General features: G+C 42.3%; 1 protein-coding gene across 2 annotated transcripts; it reads left to right on the top strand.

Moving 5' to 3' along the window:
* Nucleotides 1–12,698: 12,698 nt before the first annotated feature.
* LOC115833256 (tax1-binding protein 3) lies at nucleotides 12,699–13,970 on the top strand. 2 transcript variants are annotated; one of them, XM_030806732.1, is made up of 2 exons: nucleotides 12,746–12,913; nucleotides 12,983–13,120. In XM_030806732.1, exons 1-2 carry the CDS (start codon nucleotides 12,746–12,748, stop codon nucleotides 13,118–13,120), a joined length of 306 nt encoding a protein of 101 aa, XP_030662592.1. The 2 variants fall into 2 exon arrangements, with proteins under 2 accessions (XP_030662590.1, XP_030662592.1); XM_030806730.1 differs by having other exon boundaries at nucleotides 12,699–13,970.
* The last annotated feature ends 4,404 nt before the right edge of the window (nucleotides 13,971–18,374 follow it).

The following is an 18,374-nucleotide window of genomic DNA, read 5'->3' on the forward strand; positions in this document are numbered from 1 at the left end:
GTGCGTGCCAGCAGGGCCTTCCGCCACACACACGCACACCCCACAAGCAGAGGCGACCAGACCAGCAGCCGGTTCCCCGCCACGTGCAGGCGTAGGACCCCCAAATCCACGCTTGGGAACTCGGAACAGCCAGAAGACCCCAGGGCAGAATCCGCGGAGGCGCACGGCTTCATCTACCGCGCTCCCAGATGGCGTTCCAGCCCAGATCCGGCCATGAAGACGCCGGTGACCTCCGCCTGGAAGTTCCAGGAAGGCGACAGTCAGTGTCTGTCTGGGGACCCATACCGGTGCTTTGGGGGAACTCTCGGAAAGGAACTTTCCCGGAGAGAGGCGCGTGGACAGAAAGCTGCTGCGCCTCCTCTCAGGCCGCGGTTGTATGCTGCCCTATGCCCGCGCCAAACTCCCTGATGTAAGTCTCTCTCTTTCTCTCTCTCTCTCCCCCCCCCGTCTGTCTCTCTCTCTCCCTCTGTCTCTCTTTCTCTCCCTCTCTCTCTGCTCTCTGAATCTCTCTTTGCCTTTCCTCCTTTCCAGATGCGAAGGCTGTAGGGACTTTGGTGATTGAAGCTGGAGGAGACGATGAGAAGAAAATACGGTCCGAAACCAAGCAGGGAGCCAGAACAGACAAAGAAAGTCACCTCTGCGCGGGAGCTGCCGACCCCATGATGGAAGATAAGATAACCAGAAGCGCGGCGGTGGCGACCAGGAGCCCTCGCAGCAGCAGCCTGAGGCTTCTAGCCCAGGACTCCTCCTCAGAGGAACCACAACCCCAAGATCAGCAGCGTTTCTTCAGCCCCAGCGCGTTCAGCAGGTTGCACCTGAAGGAGCTAGACAGCATTTTCCCACGCTCTGAATATCCCCACATTCTCGCTCGGTAAGCGGCTTGCTCTGGAGGTGCCCAATTACCAGGACTCTAGGGCTCTTCCCTGGACGCCTTTGGCCCTATCCCTCTCTCCTTCTCACCCTCCAGTGTCAAAAGCTACTTAGGGGGCTCAAGGACACAAGGCTCAAGGACACAAGGTTAAGTAGGGGGTTCAAGGCCACTGGCTCAGGGCCGTTCTTCAGCTGTGGGATGCGGGCAATACCTACTAGGCATCAAGGTATTTTTCACGCAGTATGGAAACGAATCACGTTAAATATTTGCATTAAAAATTATCTAGCATCGGGCTGGTGCAGTGGCTCATGCCTGTAATCCCAGCGCTCTGGGAGGCCAAGTCAGGAGGATCGCTTGAGTCCAGGCGTTCAAGACCAGCCTGAGCAATATAGTGAGACTCCATCTCTACAAAAAAAAAATTGTAAAATTAGCTGGGCATGTTAGCACACACCTGTAGTCCAAGGTACTCTGCAGGATCGCTTGAGCTCGGAGTTCAAGGCTTCAATGAACTGTGATCCGGCCACTGCCCTCCAGCCTGTGCTACAGAGCTAGACCCTGTCTCTAAAATCAGATACATAGATAGATTACATAAATAGATGATACATAGATAGATAGGTAGGTAGATAGATTGATAGATACAGATAGAAAAATCTTGAATCCTGAGTGTTTTAGTCCTCTCTGAAATTCTGCACACAAAGGAAAACCATCCCCTACCTAATGCAAGCCTGGGGCTATTTTTAGGTATCACAGAAAAATGTGCAGGAGCAGTTGGGAGGATAGACATTTTCAAACCGGTGTGAAATGTTCATAGGTATATTTCATTTCATGCACAATCCCAAATACTGGATTTTTATAGTTTTCTTTCCCAGAAAGCAGCTGGCAATATGCATAGATGTGAGTGAAGCCGAAGTGGAAGCCAGTAAGCCCGATGAAAGCAATTGGTCAGAGGAGCCACTCTCTGAAACCTGCCTCAGTCCTTGAATACGTTTGTCCTACACATTCTCCAATTGGCCTGTTTTTGTTGCCTTTTCTATGTTTGCCAAGTGAGTTTTGAACTTTAGCGGGGGAATAATGGGATACATAAACCTTAGCCTATGGAAATTTCCCATTACCAGAGGGAATATGCTTTCTAATGCGAAACAGAACTAAACTGTTACTTCTATTTCCTGTACAAGATTAAGTATAAATAAGGTTCCATTCCTTCTAACAATGGTATCCTTTAGAGAACACTTCTGTGTGGAGTTATATTGGGACTGAGTCTGACTTGAGGAGTTTGCAAATTAATGCACCAAGGAGCCATATTGTGAGAAGGTTCAACTGTATTTAAAATATTTAAACCAGGCTATGTTCTTAGCTAAATGACCAAATTTATAAATATTCAGGCATTGGAATAGAGGAATAAGTTACAAACAGAAAGAACACATTATATGAGTAATTAATGTATGTTCAGTTTCACTGAGACAGATGGGGAGGACATAGCTTAAAAGTCCAAGTGCCTGGTGGTCCTGCTGTTGTTTTTAAGGGTCTGATGAAGCCATGTAGAAAGTGGCAGCCCGAAATTTTTATTTTCTCGAATAACAGTGGGGGTGTGGGGGGCAGGCTTGCAAACTGGAAATTTGTTTAAAAATTGGAATAAAAAGGAACAATTTTGAATAAGTTTTCACTCACCTAAGAAGGGTGAAAAGGTTAAAGAAGAAAAGCATACACTCAAATATATACCTTGAAGATATGGCACAAATGGAGCTCTATGAGGGAATATTCTCTTGAGGAATTTCTAACAACGAAGGATTTTTTTTATGTTACTGTTTTAAACTGGTGGGTTTTATGTAATTTGTTTGGTGGTGGGGTGGGGCACGCTCAATTTAGACCAGGTTCTTACCTGTGCTAATTTGAAATGGTTTTTCATTTTCCCAGGCAGTGGTGATTAATTTGTAGATCATGAGATCAAGAAATTACTAAGATTACTTTAGTATTATTGACCGAGTATATTTTCAAAACAAAAAGAAAATCCAGGATGAGGTTATGAGCAGTGCTGTGCAGTTCGAGTGAGTGCAGTGATGGGCCCCCCATGACTAAGCCTTTTTTTTTTCAGACCATCTTTTTCACTCTCAAGAGTTTTAAGAGGATGAAGTCTGGCCCAGTAGCTCATGCCTGTAATCCCAGCAATTTGGGAGGCCAAGGCAGGCAGATCATGTGAGGCCAGGAGTTCGAGACCAGCCTGGCCAATATGGTGAAACCCCATTGTGAAAATACAAAAAATAGCCGGACATAGTGGTGTATTACTGTAGCCCTGGCTACTAGAGAGCCTGAGGCAGGTGGATCGCTTGAACCCGAGAGGCAGAGGTTACAGTGAGCCAAGATCGTGCCACTGCAGTCCAGCCTAGGTGACAGAGCAACACCCTGTCTCATAATAAAAAAGGTTTTCAGAGGATGAATGGCCCCTTAGACATCCTTGAGGAAACCTGATTAACAATCCAACCTGTTCCTATTGATGTAGTTACTTCAGACTGAAGATGGACTTTTCAAATGGGAGGTTTTCAAGTGGGGTTGCAGTGTGTGAAGATCGGGCCATTGCACTCCAGCCTGGGTGACAGAGTGAGACTCCATCTCAAAAGAAAAAAAAGAAACTTTAGAAAGCTAAATCCTCAATTTTTTTGATTACTATGGAATGCAGAAGCTCCTGGACTCCTCCCGAGATTGTGTTCATAGCTTTTCAGCTGAAACTAACATCTATGAAGACCATTTATCTTGGGCGAACCTATTTTCTGGTAACCAGTGTTAAATATTTTTAATAAATAAAAAAATTTAAACTTGTATTAGAACAGCTAATTTCTCATCTTTGCCTTTTTTCCTTTTTTATGTTTTTTAAATCCCTTTTGAGAGATGAGATCTCAATATGTTGCCCAGGATGGTTTTGAACTCCTGAGCTGAAACAATCCTCTCACCTCGGTTTCCAAAAGTGCTAGGATTACAGGCCTGGGTGATCACACCTGGCCTGGTTGTTGCCTTTGAAATATTTGAAATACATATTAAAATACATGCTTTTTGTAGGATTAATTTTTAAATAACTCTCTTTTTGAAACTTAGACTGAGTGGCAACTATTATCTGCTGCAGTATTTTTGACTATTTCCTCTGCCCCATGCCTTAATTCTTCTGGAAACTGGAAGAACTAGACAGACATTAAAAATAGTACATATGTCGGCAGGGCATGGTGGCTCTGTTCAAGGGATCACGAGGGGTGAGTCGCATGAGCCCAGGAGTTCGAGACCAGCCTGGGCAACATGGTGAAACCCCATCTCCACTAAAAGTACAAAAATCAGCTGGGCATGGAGGCACATGCCTGTAGTCCCAGCTACACAGGAGGCTGAGGTGGGAGGATCCCTTGAGCCTGGGAGGTGGAAGTTGGCGAGATTGGGCCACTGCACTGAGACCCTGTGTCAAAAAAACAAAACAAAACACAACAAAAAAACAAACAAACAAACAAAAAAAAACAAGTACTTACATGTGTCTTGAAGACTCCATCAGTTATGGGAAATGGTATTCACTATTCTTTTCCTGAGCATGAAAAAAATGTTAGTGTGTGTCAAATTGAATGTTAGTGTTTACTGCAGGATTTGTGTGCAGTATTTCTTTAGCTTTCAATAGCAATATGGCAAAGCCATGTGCTCAACTGTGGACATAGGTTGGAAGAGGACAGAACTCGGTCTGATGGTGTCCTGTGGCTTTTATTTCTATAGATCCTGTAGTTCTGTTTTGAGGGTACCTATAGCATTGAGGAAGCTGATGTTTAAAAAGAACAGGTGCCCACATTTGGAAATAAGAAATGTTGGTTTCAAAATTATCTGCTGAGGATGGCAGTGGGCATGCGCAGGTGCATTCCTAGATGTTCCCCAATTCAGCCAGGCGCTGCGGCCACTGGGTAGTAATAATCTCCTCTCTGCGTAGAAGTCCCACGTTACATGCAACTGCTTTCCTGACATTTCATATCCACAACTGTGAAGGTCGCAGAGTGAAATAGTGGACAATACAGCAAAAAAATGCATGCTTTCCTAAGAAAACAGAGCCTCACTTTATACTGGGAACACATAAGTGCTGTGAAACTGGACTTTGATTTAACTCCTGCTATAGAAAATTCTGATGGAACCATGGCACTTATCTTAGCAATCAGTTCATAGTGCAGCCTTGGTGCTCACAATTAAGCACTTATAATGGTAAACGAGAAGCCTTGCATTGCTGGAGATTGCTCAAAAGCAAAGGCTGTATTGAGAAGAACTTAATGTTTCTTAAAAAGTAGACCTGGCTCCCTTTACCCCTCCCATTTTTGTTTTTGTTGTTTTCTACTCTGGTAGTTGCACAGGAAGAAGACACCATGAACAAATGACTGCCTATTCCAGTGAATGATGAGTCTGGATCACTGTTCAGGGGACCATTTCCTTGATTCGAGTGCCAGTAACCCCAAATATTCCATTTCTATTTTTAACTAGCAGGCATTTGATATCTCTTAAGGATGAAGAGAGCAACAAAATACATTGGATGATTTGATTGTCAGTTTTGAGTTGGGGAAGGTGTAATAATATGCCTTCTGGTCTGGGGATGGAAGAGAAAAGGGAGAACAGCCTCATTCTGGCTTTGGTGGAGGCTCCTCTCATGATTCTTCTGAAGCAGCAGGACCTTTGGGCCAGAATGACTCCTATTCCCCTGTATCCCCCACAAAAAGGGAGGGCAGTGAACAGAATTTGGAGCTGGTTGGATGAATGCTTACCTGCCTGCTTTCCATAAATACTGAGTAGCCGTTTAGGAAGCTTCCCTTAGAGTCCGGAGTTGGGTGTGAATGTTCCTATTAGCACGGATGGGGCTCTACTTTGTCTGAAAGCACAGTTCTTTCACTAGGGACTCACCCACCTCATATTGCATATTTATGTGATCTCAAAGGGTAATAGTGAGGATGCAGTGATGGAGAGCAGAGGAGAAAAATCGCGGGTCAGTAAACACACCGTGGGTACCTGGAGAACTTCTGTGAAGTGCAGGGCCTACTCATGCTGACTCAGGGAGGTCACCTCATGAAAAGAGGCCTCCTCACCATTCTGTTTCAATGTCATTCCCTTAGAAATATGCACCTGTACATTATTAACCCCATTTGACACACACACACACACACACACACACACACACACACACACAAAATGGGGCACTGACTTTATGCAATTTATTTAACAGGCATTTGGTGAAGTGCTATTAACATGCTCTGCAGAATTAGAATCTGCCAGAAAAACAGTTTGGAAACTGTCATGAAGATCATACCTTAGAGAAGGGGGACTACAAAATGACGGCTGATGACAGGGGCTTATTTCAGTCCAACTGGGGCCAGACCAAAGGAAGGTAAGGGCAGAGGAGGCGTGGGTGGCGTAGGCAACCTGGGCAGTGGTGGCTCCAGAAGGTCCCATCTTCAATAGGGTTGTGGATCAAGGATGACTGATAGGGCCCATCCAGTATTATACGTACCCACTGACCCAGGGTGACAGGGCCACTGTCATGTTATTTCTGAACATTAATTAATGCCTCCTGATATCTCCTCTACTTGACCCTCCTATTTTTAAAGCAAAACCCTCAATCAGGTTTTATAAAGGGATCAGCTTAGTATATCAAACAATATTATGAGAAAAAAAACCCCACAACATGTAACTCTATGCCACTGATGTTTTAAACTCCACTGGGAGAAGCTATTTCCTTATTGGAAAAACTATTTTAGGAAAGTTAATCCTGTACCACCTTCTCTTCAGTTCTGTTTTGGACAATACTTATTGCTTTGCCTCTCTCCTTCCAATGTTAATATTCTTTAAGGGTTTTTTCCAGCTCCTGGATATGAGTCTAGTGAACAAACTGCACTAAGTATCTACTGTTAACGCTATGCTTGGTAACAGGATGAAGAAATGTCAGTATCCTGAAAGCAGACCATCGGGGTGTCCAGCTGCCTCTGCTGCCTCTTCATTAGGGATATTGGCATCCTGGTTGTGAGGATAGTCGAGCAAGGTATAAGGTGGGCACCATTTAAAGTTATATTGAGGGGAACAGCTCCACGTTTGAAAAGCACATCTTCAGTCTGAAGTAACTAAATCAATGGGAGCAGGTTGGATTTTTAATCAGGTTTCCTCAAGGAAGTCTAAGGGGCCATTTGTCCTCTGAAAATTCTTTCTCTCTCTCTCTTTTTTTTTCCCTGAGACATAGTCTTGCTCTGTCACCCAGGCTGGAGTGTAGTGGCATGATCTCAGCTCACTGCAGCCTCTGTCTCCTGGGTTCCAGCGATTCTCCTTCCTCTGGATTACAGGCGTACGCCACCACAGCCGGCTAATTTTTTTTTTTTTTTTTTAAATTACAGACGGGGTTTCACCATGTTGGCCAGGCTGGTCTTGAACTCCTGACCTCAGGAGATCCTCCCGCCTCGGCCTCCCAAAGTGCTAGGATTATAGGCATGGGCCACCGCCCCTGGCCGGAAAACTCTTGAGAGTGAATAGGATGGTCTAGGGAAAAAAGCCTTGGTTATGGGGGACCTAGAGAGTCTGTGGCTTATCTAGCTGGGACAAAAGAGTCCTAATGCTGTGGATATTGCCCTGCTATTTTAGCCTGCAGAGTTGAGCAAAATTGGGCCAAACTGGGTCTAAATTCACTAAAAGTCACCCACACCAGTTCTGCAGCTCCTTTCCATCACTGCCCTCACACAAACTGCAGATTGAGGCTCATAACCTCATCCTGGATTTTGTTTTCGTTTTGGAAAATTCTCTCAATAAAACTTAAGTAATCTTAGTAATCTTTTGATCCCATGACCTACAAATTAGTCATCACTGCCTGGGAAAATGAAAAAGTATTTCAAATAAGCACAGGTAAGAATCCTGTCTAAATTGAGCGTGCTCCCCATCACCAAACAAATTTCATAAAACCCACCTCTTTAGACAGTCCCATCAAAATAATTCCTTAGTTGTTAGAAATTCCTCAAGAGAATATTCACTCATACAGTTCAATTTGTGCCATTTCTTCAAGGTATATATGTAAGTGTATGCCATTCTTCTTCAACCTTTTCACCCTTCTTAGGTGACTGGAACCTTATTCAAAATTGTTCTTGTTTGTTCCAATTTTTAGACAAATTTCCAGTTTGCAAACCTGTCTCCCCCCAACCCCCACTGTAATGTGTGTATATTAGCAGTGTTTTCAGGCTGACACATCGAAGTATCCCAGAAAATTGCAATTTCAGGTAGCCACTTTCTATATGTCTTCATCAGACACTTAAAAAACAAAAAACAAAGAGGAAAAAAAACAGCCGTACCACCAGGCACTTGGACTTTTAAGCTATCTCTTTGCCATCAGTCTCAGTGAAACTAAACATACATTAATTACTCATATAGTGTGTTCTCTGTGTGTGTGACTTATTTCCTTAACCCAATGCCCGAATATTTATAAACTCACTTATTGAGCTAAGAACATAGCCCGGTTTAAATATTTTAAATACAGTTGAACCTTCTCACATCCTAGCTCCTTGGTGCATTAATTTGCATACTTCTAAGTCAGACTCAGTCCCAACATGCCTCCACACAGAAGTATTCTCTAAATGATACCATTGTTAAAAGAAATCAAACTTTATTTATACTTAATTTTGTACAGGAAATAGAAGTAGCAGTTTGGTATGTTTCGTTTTATTTTTCCATTAGAAAGCATATTCCCTCTGGTAATGTGTAATTTCCATAAGCTGGGGTTTCCTTAACTCATTTTTCACCCTCTAAAGTTCAGAACTCAGCAAACAGAAAAGGCAACAAAAACAGGCCAGCTTGAGAATGTGTAGGTCAAAGTATCCAAGAACTGAAGCAGGTTTCAGAGTGGCTACACTGACCAATTGCTTTCATCAGGCGTACTGCCTTCCACTTCGGTTTCACTGACATCCATGCATATTGCAAGCTCCATTCTGCAGGAGAAAACCACAAAAGTTCAGTATTTAAACTTTTTCAGAATTATGGATGAAATGAAATACACTGATGAACATTTCATACTCATTTGAAAATGTCTATCTTCCCAACCGCTCCAGCATATTTTTCTGTGATACCTAGCTAACCTGGTGAGTTGCTTTTTCTCCCTGTGCTTCAAATTTCTCATTTGTAAAACGGGATAATAATAGACCTACCACATGGAGCTGTTGTGGAAACTAACTGAGATGATCCTAATGGCAGCTCACACATACCTGGTTCTTACTGTGTCTAGGCAATGGTCTAAGTGATTTGTTTATATTAACACATGTAATTTAACACCCCTATAAACATATATATGCTACTATTGCCATTTTACAGGTGGTATGATTGAGTCACTGAGAGGTTAAATAACCTGCTCAAATTACTCACTTGGGAAATGTCCAAAGCTGAGATTTGAACCCATCCTCTGAGTACCATTCCTGACACAGAGGATGTGCTCAATAACGTTTGCTATTACACTATAATTATTATTCGTTTGTAATTAGTTAACTATAAACAGAAATAAAAGTATCATTCAGCTCAAAATTTCCTTCACTTGTTTGAATATTAAATTAGTACCATAGGCCGGGTGCAGTGGCTCACGCCTGTAATCCCAGCACTTTGGGAGGCCGAGGCGGGCGGATCACGAGGTCAGGAGATCGAGACCACCTTGTCTAACACGGTGAAACCCCGTCTCTACTAAAAATACAAAAAATTAGCCGGGCGTGGTGGCAGGCGCCTGTAGTCCCAGCTACTCGGGAGGCTGAGGCAGGAGAATGGCGTGAACCCAGGAGGCGGAGCTTGCAGTGAGCCGAGATTGCGCCACTGCACTCCATCCTGGGTGACAGAGCGAGACTCCGTCTCAAATAAAACAAAACAAAACAAACAAGCAAAAAATTAGTGCCACAGATATCTAGTGGTACCTCTGTCATTAGTAAACAAGGGATAAAGGATGATATCTAGAATAACAAGTTTAAACCAGGACGCTGAAGAAAAGTGGTTGAATTCAGGAAGTTGATCATTCTCAACACTACATTTTTGTTTCTTGTTGAAATCAGTTTTCCTACAGATAACTGCTTAAACACAGTAAACTAGTTAAATAGCGATAAGTAGAGCTACTAATTACAAATGAAAATTATAGCCTGTAGCACAATAGCAAGCATCCTCTGTTTCAAGGATATTACTTAGGATAGGTTCAAATTCTAGCTGTGAATTTTTCCCAAGTGGGTAACTTTGAGCAGGTTACGTAACATCTCTGTGACTCAATGTAATCACAACTGTAACATGTTAATACCAGATAAATCCGGAGAGTGGAGAACACCTTCTTCTTATAACCAACTTCCTGTTAGCATAATGAGTTAGTTCTATATAACCAGGGTACATAGGTAACTACTGAACTGGAGATAACTAGAGATAACTAGAAAACCTCAGAGAAGCCTGGAACCTGGAAAGCAGTCCTCAACAAGATGAAATTCTTATCTTTCCTTGATAAAATCAGTTTTACTATAGACATCTAGTAGTACATAGGTCGATAGCAAATTTGAGTAATGTAGAAATAACTAAAAAATAATTTGAAGGCAAGAATCTTAAAAATCATGATTTACCATTGGAACTTCTGATTTCTTGTTATAATAGTGAGCTAATACTATAGATAACTGGTGATACCTATTGATATGGTTTGGCTCTGTGTCCCCACCCAAATCTCATCTTGAATTGTACTCCCATAATTCCCACGTGTTTCGGGAGGTACCTGGTGGGAGATAATTTGAATCATGGGGGTGGTTTCCTCCATACTGTTCTCGTGGTAGTGAATAAGTCTCATGAGATCTGATGGTTTTAGCGGGGGTTTCTGCTTTTGCATCTTCCTCATTTTCTCTTGCCACTGCCGTGGAAGAAGCGCCTTTTGCCTCCCGCCATGATTCTGAGGCCTCCCAGCCATGTGGAACTGTAAGCCCAATTAAACCTCTTTTTCATCCCAGTCTCACTTATGTCTTTATCAGCAGTGTGAAAACAGACTAATACACCTATTTAATGAGGTTACTAGAGGTAACTAAAGATAATTAGAACATGCATTTGAACTCCAAATTGAAATGCACAGCCTTAAAAACTTTATTCTTTTCTAGAGACAGGGTTTCACTATGTTGCCCAAGCTGGTCTTGAACTCCTGGGCCCAACCAATCCTCCTGCCTTAGCCTCCTGAGTAGCTTGGATTACAGGTGTGAGACATTGTACAAATTTATTTGTACAAATTTATGGGGTACATGAGGAATTTGTTGCATGAATTTAATGCATAGTGTCAATGCAGGGTATTAGGGTATCCATCACCCAAGTACATTTTTGTTAGGTATAGTCACCCTACTCTGCTATCGGACATTGAATTTATTCCTTGTATCTTACTGTATGTTTGCACCCTTCCACGCACTTTTCTTCATCATCCCCCCCCCTCCACTCTTTCCATTCTATGCTGTTTTTCCACTCTCTACCTCCATGTATCCACATTTTTTAGCTCCCATATATTAGTGAGAACATGTGATACTTGTCTTTTTTGCCTGGTTTATTTCCCTTAAGGTAATGACCTGCAGTTACATCCATATTGGTGCAAATGGCATGATTTCATTCTTTTCTGTGAGTGAATACTATTCCACTGTGTATATGTACCACATAGTCTTTATCCATTCAGCTGTTGATGAGCACAAGTTGATCCAATATCTTTGCTATTGTGAATAGTGCTGCCGTAAACATGCAAATGCAGGTATCCTTTTGATATATTAATTTATTTTCCTTGGAGTAGATTCTGTGGTGGGATTGCTGGATCGAATGGTAATTCTAGTTTTAGTTTTTTGAGAAGTCGCTACGCTGTCATTCATAGTGGCTATACTAGCTTACATGCCCACCAACAGTGTATAAGAGCTTCCTTTTCTCTCCATACTCAGTAACATCTGTTTTTTTTTTTTTGTCATTTTAATAATAGCTATTCTGACTGGGGTAAGATAATATCTCATTGTGGTTTTTTCATTTCTCTGATGATGAGTGATGTTGAGCAGGTTTTCATATACTGTTTGTATGTCTTCTTTTGAGAAATGTGTATTCATGTTTTTTCCCACTTTTTAATGGGATTACTTGTAGGTTTTTTTTTCCACTTGAGTTGTTTGAGTTCTTTCTATACTCTGGATATTAGTCTCCTGTCAGATGAATAATTTTCACGTATTTTCTCTTATTCAGCAGGTTGTCTCTTCACTCTGTTGGTTATTTCTTTTAGTGTGCAGAAGATTTTTAGTTTAATTAAGTCCCATTTGTCTATTTTTATTTGCCTGAAATGCGCAGCCATATATACTATATCCTTATTCCTTGTTGGAATGTTGTCTTAGAACTATAGAAAAGTAGTGATACATAAAAAACTAGGTGTCTAGGGATAACTGGAGGTAACTAAAATGACTAGTATAAGCCAGGAAGCCAAAAAGCATTCTTCCCAACTCTGACATCATGTTTCTTCTTGGCATAATGTGTTAATGCTGCGCATAAGTCATGGTACCTAGCGAAAAAGTACACTACAGATAGCTTGTTATAAGGGGAATAATTATTTGAATCCAGGAAGACGAATATCATTTTTTCAAGTCTACTTCCTAATTTCTTGTTGGAATAAGCAGTTAATACTACAGATATCTGGGAGTAGCTAGACATAAGTAGAGTAAAACAGAGAAGTACACAGACGCCCATAATTGAAAAAAGACATGTTTCTCAAAGCTAAATTCTTACTATAGTGGAATAATGAGTGAGTAGTGCAGGTATCTAGTGTTACGTAGGTAATCAGTTAAATAAAGGTGAATAAGACTCTGCTGCCGGCTTCTCGGAGCAGCGCTGGGCGACCAGAGCGGGGTCGAGATGTCCTGCATCCCGGGCCAGCCGGTCACCGCCGTGGTGCAAAGAGTTGAAATTCACAAGCTGCATCAAGGTGAGAACTTAATCCTGGGTTTCAGCATTGGAGGTGGAATCGACCAGGATCCTTCCCAGAATCCCTTCTCTGAAGACAAGATGGACAAGGGTATTTATGTCACACGGGTGTCCGAAGGAGGCCCTGCTGAAATCGCTGGCCTGCAGATTGGAAACAAGATCATGCAGGTGAATGGCTGGGACATGACCATGGTCACACACGACCAGGCCCGGAAGTGGCTCACCAAGCGCTTGGAGGAGGTGGTGTGCCTGCTGGTGACGCGGCAGTCGCTGCAGAAGGCCCTGCAGCAGTCCATGCTGTCCTAGCAGCCACCACCATCTGCGACTCCTGCCTGCCGCCTCTCTGTACAGTAACGCCACTTCCACACTCTGTCCCCATCTGGCTTCTGCTGAGCGCTGGGCCCCAGCTCAGAAGGGCTACAGCTGGTCCCAGAGGCCTGGCCTGGCCTTCCTTCCCTTCTCCCATCCCTGGCCTGGGGCCTCTGGGACCAGCCTTCTCCCCTGGACACCGAGGATTGGAAACAAGGGCCTGGAGCTGAGTGGTAGCTGGTCTGCTGTGACCACAGGCTCAGGTCCGACCCTGCTGCCTGGCACAGCAGTGGCTGGGCAAGTGCGAACCACTATCTCTTGGGAGCCCCCAAAGCTGGGAAATGCCGGAGGGCCCAGGCCTTTCCTGCTTTTCCCTTGCTGCAGGGTTCGGCTCCGCCCCTGCCCCCCAGCCCTCGTGTGTCTACCTTGCAGTGCCTCTGCCCATCTGGGGACTGGGCACACATCCTGCCAGAGGCGCTATGAAGGTTTGCCCAGATGAAGCCAGGTGGGCTCCCTGTTCACTCCCACTCTCCCGAGGGGTGCTGGCCTCCCCAGGGTTGCCTTCCTACAGGATTTAGACGAGGTTCGAGGCTCACATTTCAGGGCAGTTCTCAGGATTGTCATTTTCCTCTTTGCCTGTGGGTTTAACTTTTGTATTTTTTAAATCACAAGTTTGATACAAAATGTTTTTGTCGTACTCTCTGGAGGTGCCCATTCTACTTTTGAATTTGGCTTTTGCTAATTCGCATCTGGAAGCTCAGCAAGTGCACAAGACTTACTTTGGTTACCGTGGAAACCACTGCCGCCCCTCCCTGATGTGGTGTGCTCAATAAACAATGCTGGAATTAAAAAAAAAAAAAAAAGGTGAATGGAAATAACCAGAATAAATATATGACCCCAGGAAGTTAATGAATACTTGTTTTTAATTCTTCCATTTATGTTAAAAATAATAATGAGGTAATATTCTTGATAAATAATGATATCTATTTATTTATTTATTTAGCAGGAATGAGATATACCTAGAACAATAATTTGAAGCCAGGAAGCTAAAAAAAACCATTTATCTAAACACAATTTCACTGTTGCAACATGTATTAGTGCTCTACACAAATACTCGTACCGAGGTAACTACTTTACCAGGGATATCTAGAAATAACCCGAAAATCTGTTTGAATCCAGAAGTTGAAAAACTGTTTCCCACCACCCTAAATCTTGGTTTGTAGTATGTTTGTTTTGAAACAGGATCTGGCTCTGTCGCCAAGACTGGAGTGCCGTGGCGCCATCTCGGCTCATTACCACCTCAACCTGCTGGGCTGAAGCCATCCTCCCACCTCAGGCTCCCGAGTAGCTGGGACAAAAGACACAACCCAGGTTAACTAAAAATTTTCTTTTGTAGACACGAGGTTTCACTATTTGACAGGCTGGTCTCCAACTCGTGGTCTCAAGTAATTCACACACCTTGGCCTCCCTAAGTGCTGGGATTACTATCCTAAATCTTAATCTCCTGCTGTAATAAAGATTTGGTACTATGGATTATTAGTAGTAACCACTTAGCTAGTGAACTACAGATAACTGGTTGAAGCTAGATGTGGAACCATAATCAACACAGCATGGAAATCTTAATTCTGGTTGAAATAATGTATCAGTAGTATAGTTAAGTAGAGGTAACTCTTTACTAACTAGTGAAACTTTGACTTTAGGAAGATGAAAAACAGAGTGTTCCTAACTCTCAATTCTTAAGTGTTTTGGAATGTGGATTTAGTAATGTAGATTACTAGACAAACTTGAGTAGAAGTTAAATAGAGATAATCAGATAAAAGCAGAACAAATAGTTGAAGTCAGAGGGCTATAAAAATTCTCCTCAAATGTTAGTCTGAATTCTTGTTGGAATAGGATGTTGGTACTATGAAAATATAGTGGCACTTAGATGTTACTTTGATGAGATGGCTAGAGATATCTAGAATAAGTAGTTGAGGTTAGGATCTGAAATAAAGATTTTGCCAGACTCTACATTATTTTTTCCTGTTGATTATTAAGTTAGTAGTATCAATGAATAATAACATTTAGGTAACTAATTAAAGATTATTAGAATACCTAGTTGAAACCATGAATTGGAAACACATAATCTAACTTCTTATTTCATGATGAAATAATTCATAAGACCTACAGATGACCAGTGGGACCTGGGTAACTAGTTTGTAGGTGATATGCAGAGATAATTAGAAATACTGGCTGAAGTCAGGAAACAGAAAAGGACATGCTTCACAAATTTAAATTCTTATTTGCTGTTGAAATAAAGAGTACCATAGATACATAGTGGTATCTATATAGAGTTAAACACTGATAACTAGTAATAACTAGAATAACTAGTCAGCCAGGAAGCTGAAAATTATGATAATCTCATGTCTATATTCTTATTTTTTGTTGGAATAATGAATTAATTGAAGAGCTATCCAGTGGGATCTAGGTAACTTTTAAACTAGAATTAACCAGATAAAGCCATAAAACCAAGTTGAATTCCCCAAGCTAAAAAAAAAAAAACTTTCTGTCAGTCCTAAATTAATATTTAATCTTGGAATAAAATGTTACTATTATACATAAATAGTAGTACTTAAGTAACTATTAGAGTTAACTAAATGTGACTAAGAAATCTAATGAGACTAAGACACATTTTTCTTTCTTTTTTTTTTTTTTTTTTGAGAGGGAGTCTCGCTCTGTCGCCCAGGCTGGAGTGCAGTGGAGCAATCTCGGCTCACTGCAAGCTCCGCCTCCCGGGTTCACGCCATTCTCCTGCCTCAGCCTCTGCGAGTAGCTGGGACTACAGGCGCCCGCCACCACGCCCGGCTAATTTTTTTTGTATTTTTAGTAGAGACGGGGTTTCACCGTGTTAACCAGGGATGGTCTCGATCTCCTGACCTCGTGATCCGCCCGCCTCGGCCTCCCAAAGTGCTGGGATTACAGGCGTGAGCCACCGCGCCCGACCGAACCCTGAATGTTTTAGCCCTCTCTTAAATTCTGCATACAAAGGACAACCATCCTTACCTAAAGCAAGCCTGAGGCTAGTTATCACAGAAAAATACGCTAGAGCGGTTGGGGGGAAAGACATTTTCAAACGGGTATGAAATGTTCATAGGTGTATTTCATTTCATCTACAATTCCAAATGCTGAGCTTTTGTTGTTTTCTTCCTTAGAAAGCAGCTGGCAATATGCATGAATGTGAGTGAAGCCGAAGTGGAAGCCAGTAAGCCTGATGAAAGCAATTGGTCAGAGGAGCCACTCTCTGAAACCTGCCTCAGTCCTTGAATACCTTTGTCCTACACATTCTCCAATTGGCCTGTTTTTGTTGCCTTTTCTATGTTTGCGAAGTGAGTTTGAAACTTCAGGGGCTGAAAAATGGGATAAGCAAACCTCAGCTTATGGATATTTCCCGTTACGGGGGGCGGGGGTGGCGGGGAGGGAATGTGATTTCTAGTGTAAAAATAAAACTAAACAAAACCAAGCTGCTACTTCTATTTCCTGCACAAAGTCAAGTATAAATAAAGTTTAATTCCTTCTAACAATGGTATCATGTAGAGAACACATCTGTGTGGAGTTGGGACTGAGTCTGACTTGAGAAGTAGGCAAATTAATGCACCAAGGAGCTAGGATGTGAGAAGGTTCAACTGTACTTAAAGTAGTTGAAGCCGGGGGTGGTGGCTCATGCCTGTAATCCCAGCACTTTGTTTTCACTCTGCCGCCCAGGCTGGAGTGCAGCGCCCACATCATAGCTCACTGCAGTCTCTAACTCCCAGGATCAATAGTTCCTCCCACCTCAGCCTCCTGAGTAGTTGGGACTCCAGGCTCGCACCAGGACACCTGGCTAATTTTTAAATTTTTGGTACACATAGGTTCGCACTATGTTGCCCAGTCTAAATTATACCTAGTTATCTTTATATAAAGCTTACCTTAGAGGCTGGGTGCAGTGGCTCATACCTGTCAACCTAGTGCTTTGGGAGGCCAAGGTGGGAGGATGGCTTGAGACCAGGAGTTCCAGAGCAGCCTGAGCAACATAATGAGACCTAGTCTCTACCAAAAAAATAAAAATAAAAAAATTAGCCAGGCATGGTGGCACATACCTGTAGCCCTAGTTACTTGGGAGGCTGAAGCAGAAGGATCACTAGAGCCAGGGAGTTTGAGGTTACAGTGAACCATGATGGTGCCATTGCAGTCTGGCTTGGGTAACAGAGTGAGATCCTGTCTTAAAAACATTAAAAGAAAGCTTCCCTTAGTATGCTAGGTATTTTGAGTACTACATCTATATTCCCAAAAAGAAATATAAGAACAAATATTTTAGAGATGAAAAGCATGTATTTTTCAGCTTTAGGGCTCCTAAGTAGAGTTCTAGTTAATTCTAAGTATCTATAATTACATAGTTATACAGCTACCACTAGTTATCTATGTTTCCATTTTGTTATGTCAAAAAGAAATTAACTTGGGATATAAAAAGAATGTGTTTTTTCACATCCTAGCTTCAGATATTTTTCCAATTGTTTCTAATGTCTCTAAGTAAGTACTTACCTAGGTACCACATATTATCTATATTATCACGAGTTGTTTTTTTTTTTTGAGGTGGAGTCTTGCTCTGTTGCCCAGGCTGGAGTGCAGTGGCGTGATCTCGGCTCACTGCAACCTCCTCCTCCCAGGTTCACGCCATTCTCCTGCCTCAGCCTCCCAAATAGCTGGGACTACAGGCGCCCGCCACCATGCCTGGTTAATTTTTTGTATTTTTAGTAGAGACAGGATCTCACCATGTTAGCCAGGATGGTCTCGATCTCCTGACCTCGTGATCTGCCTGCCTTGGCCCCCCAAAGTGCTGGGATTACAGGCGTGAGCCACCGCTCCTGGCCTATTATCACAAGTTTTTAAAATGAGAATTATGAAGTTGAATTTGAGAAAATGTTTGACAGCATCCTGCTTTCACATACTCATTATAATAATATCTAGTTATCTTTACATAAGTCTTACATAGATAACTCTGCTTATAGCACTATTTCCATATTACAAAAGATATAAATATTTAAATGTGAGGAGTTTGGGTTTCTCAAAATTCTAAATTGAATCAGTATATCTAGTTATATCTAGTTTGCTAATTACCTACTGGGATAACTCATTAATTCAACAAGATACAAGAATTTAGATGTGAGAAAAGATTGGTTTTGCAGTCTCTGGCTTCATGCCATGATTGATTTATGCCTCCATTTAAGTAGTAACC

Source organism: Nomascus leucogenys, chromosome X (assembly GCF_006542625.1).
Source record: "Nomascus leucogenys isolate Asia chromosome X, Asia_NLE_v1, whole genome shotgun sequence".
NCBI classification, from domain to species: Eukaryota; Metazoa; Chordata; class Mammalia; order Primates; family Hylobatidae; genus Nomascus; species Nomascus leucogenys.

Coding starts and splice junctions, on each gene's coding strand:
- LOC115833256 (XM_030806730.1), top strand. CDS start 12,746: ATGTCCTGCATCCCGGGCCAGCCGGTCACCGCCGTGGTGCAAAGAGTT.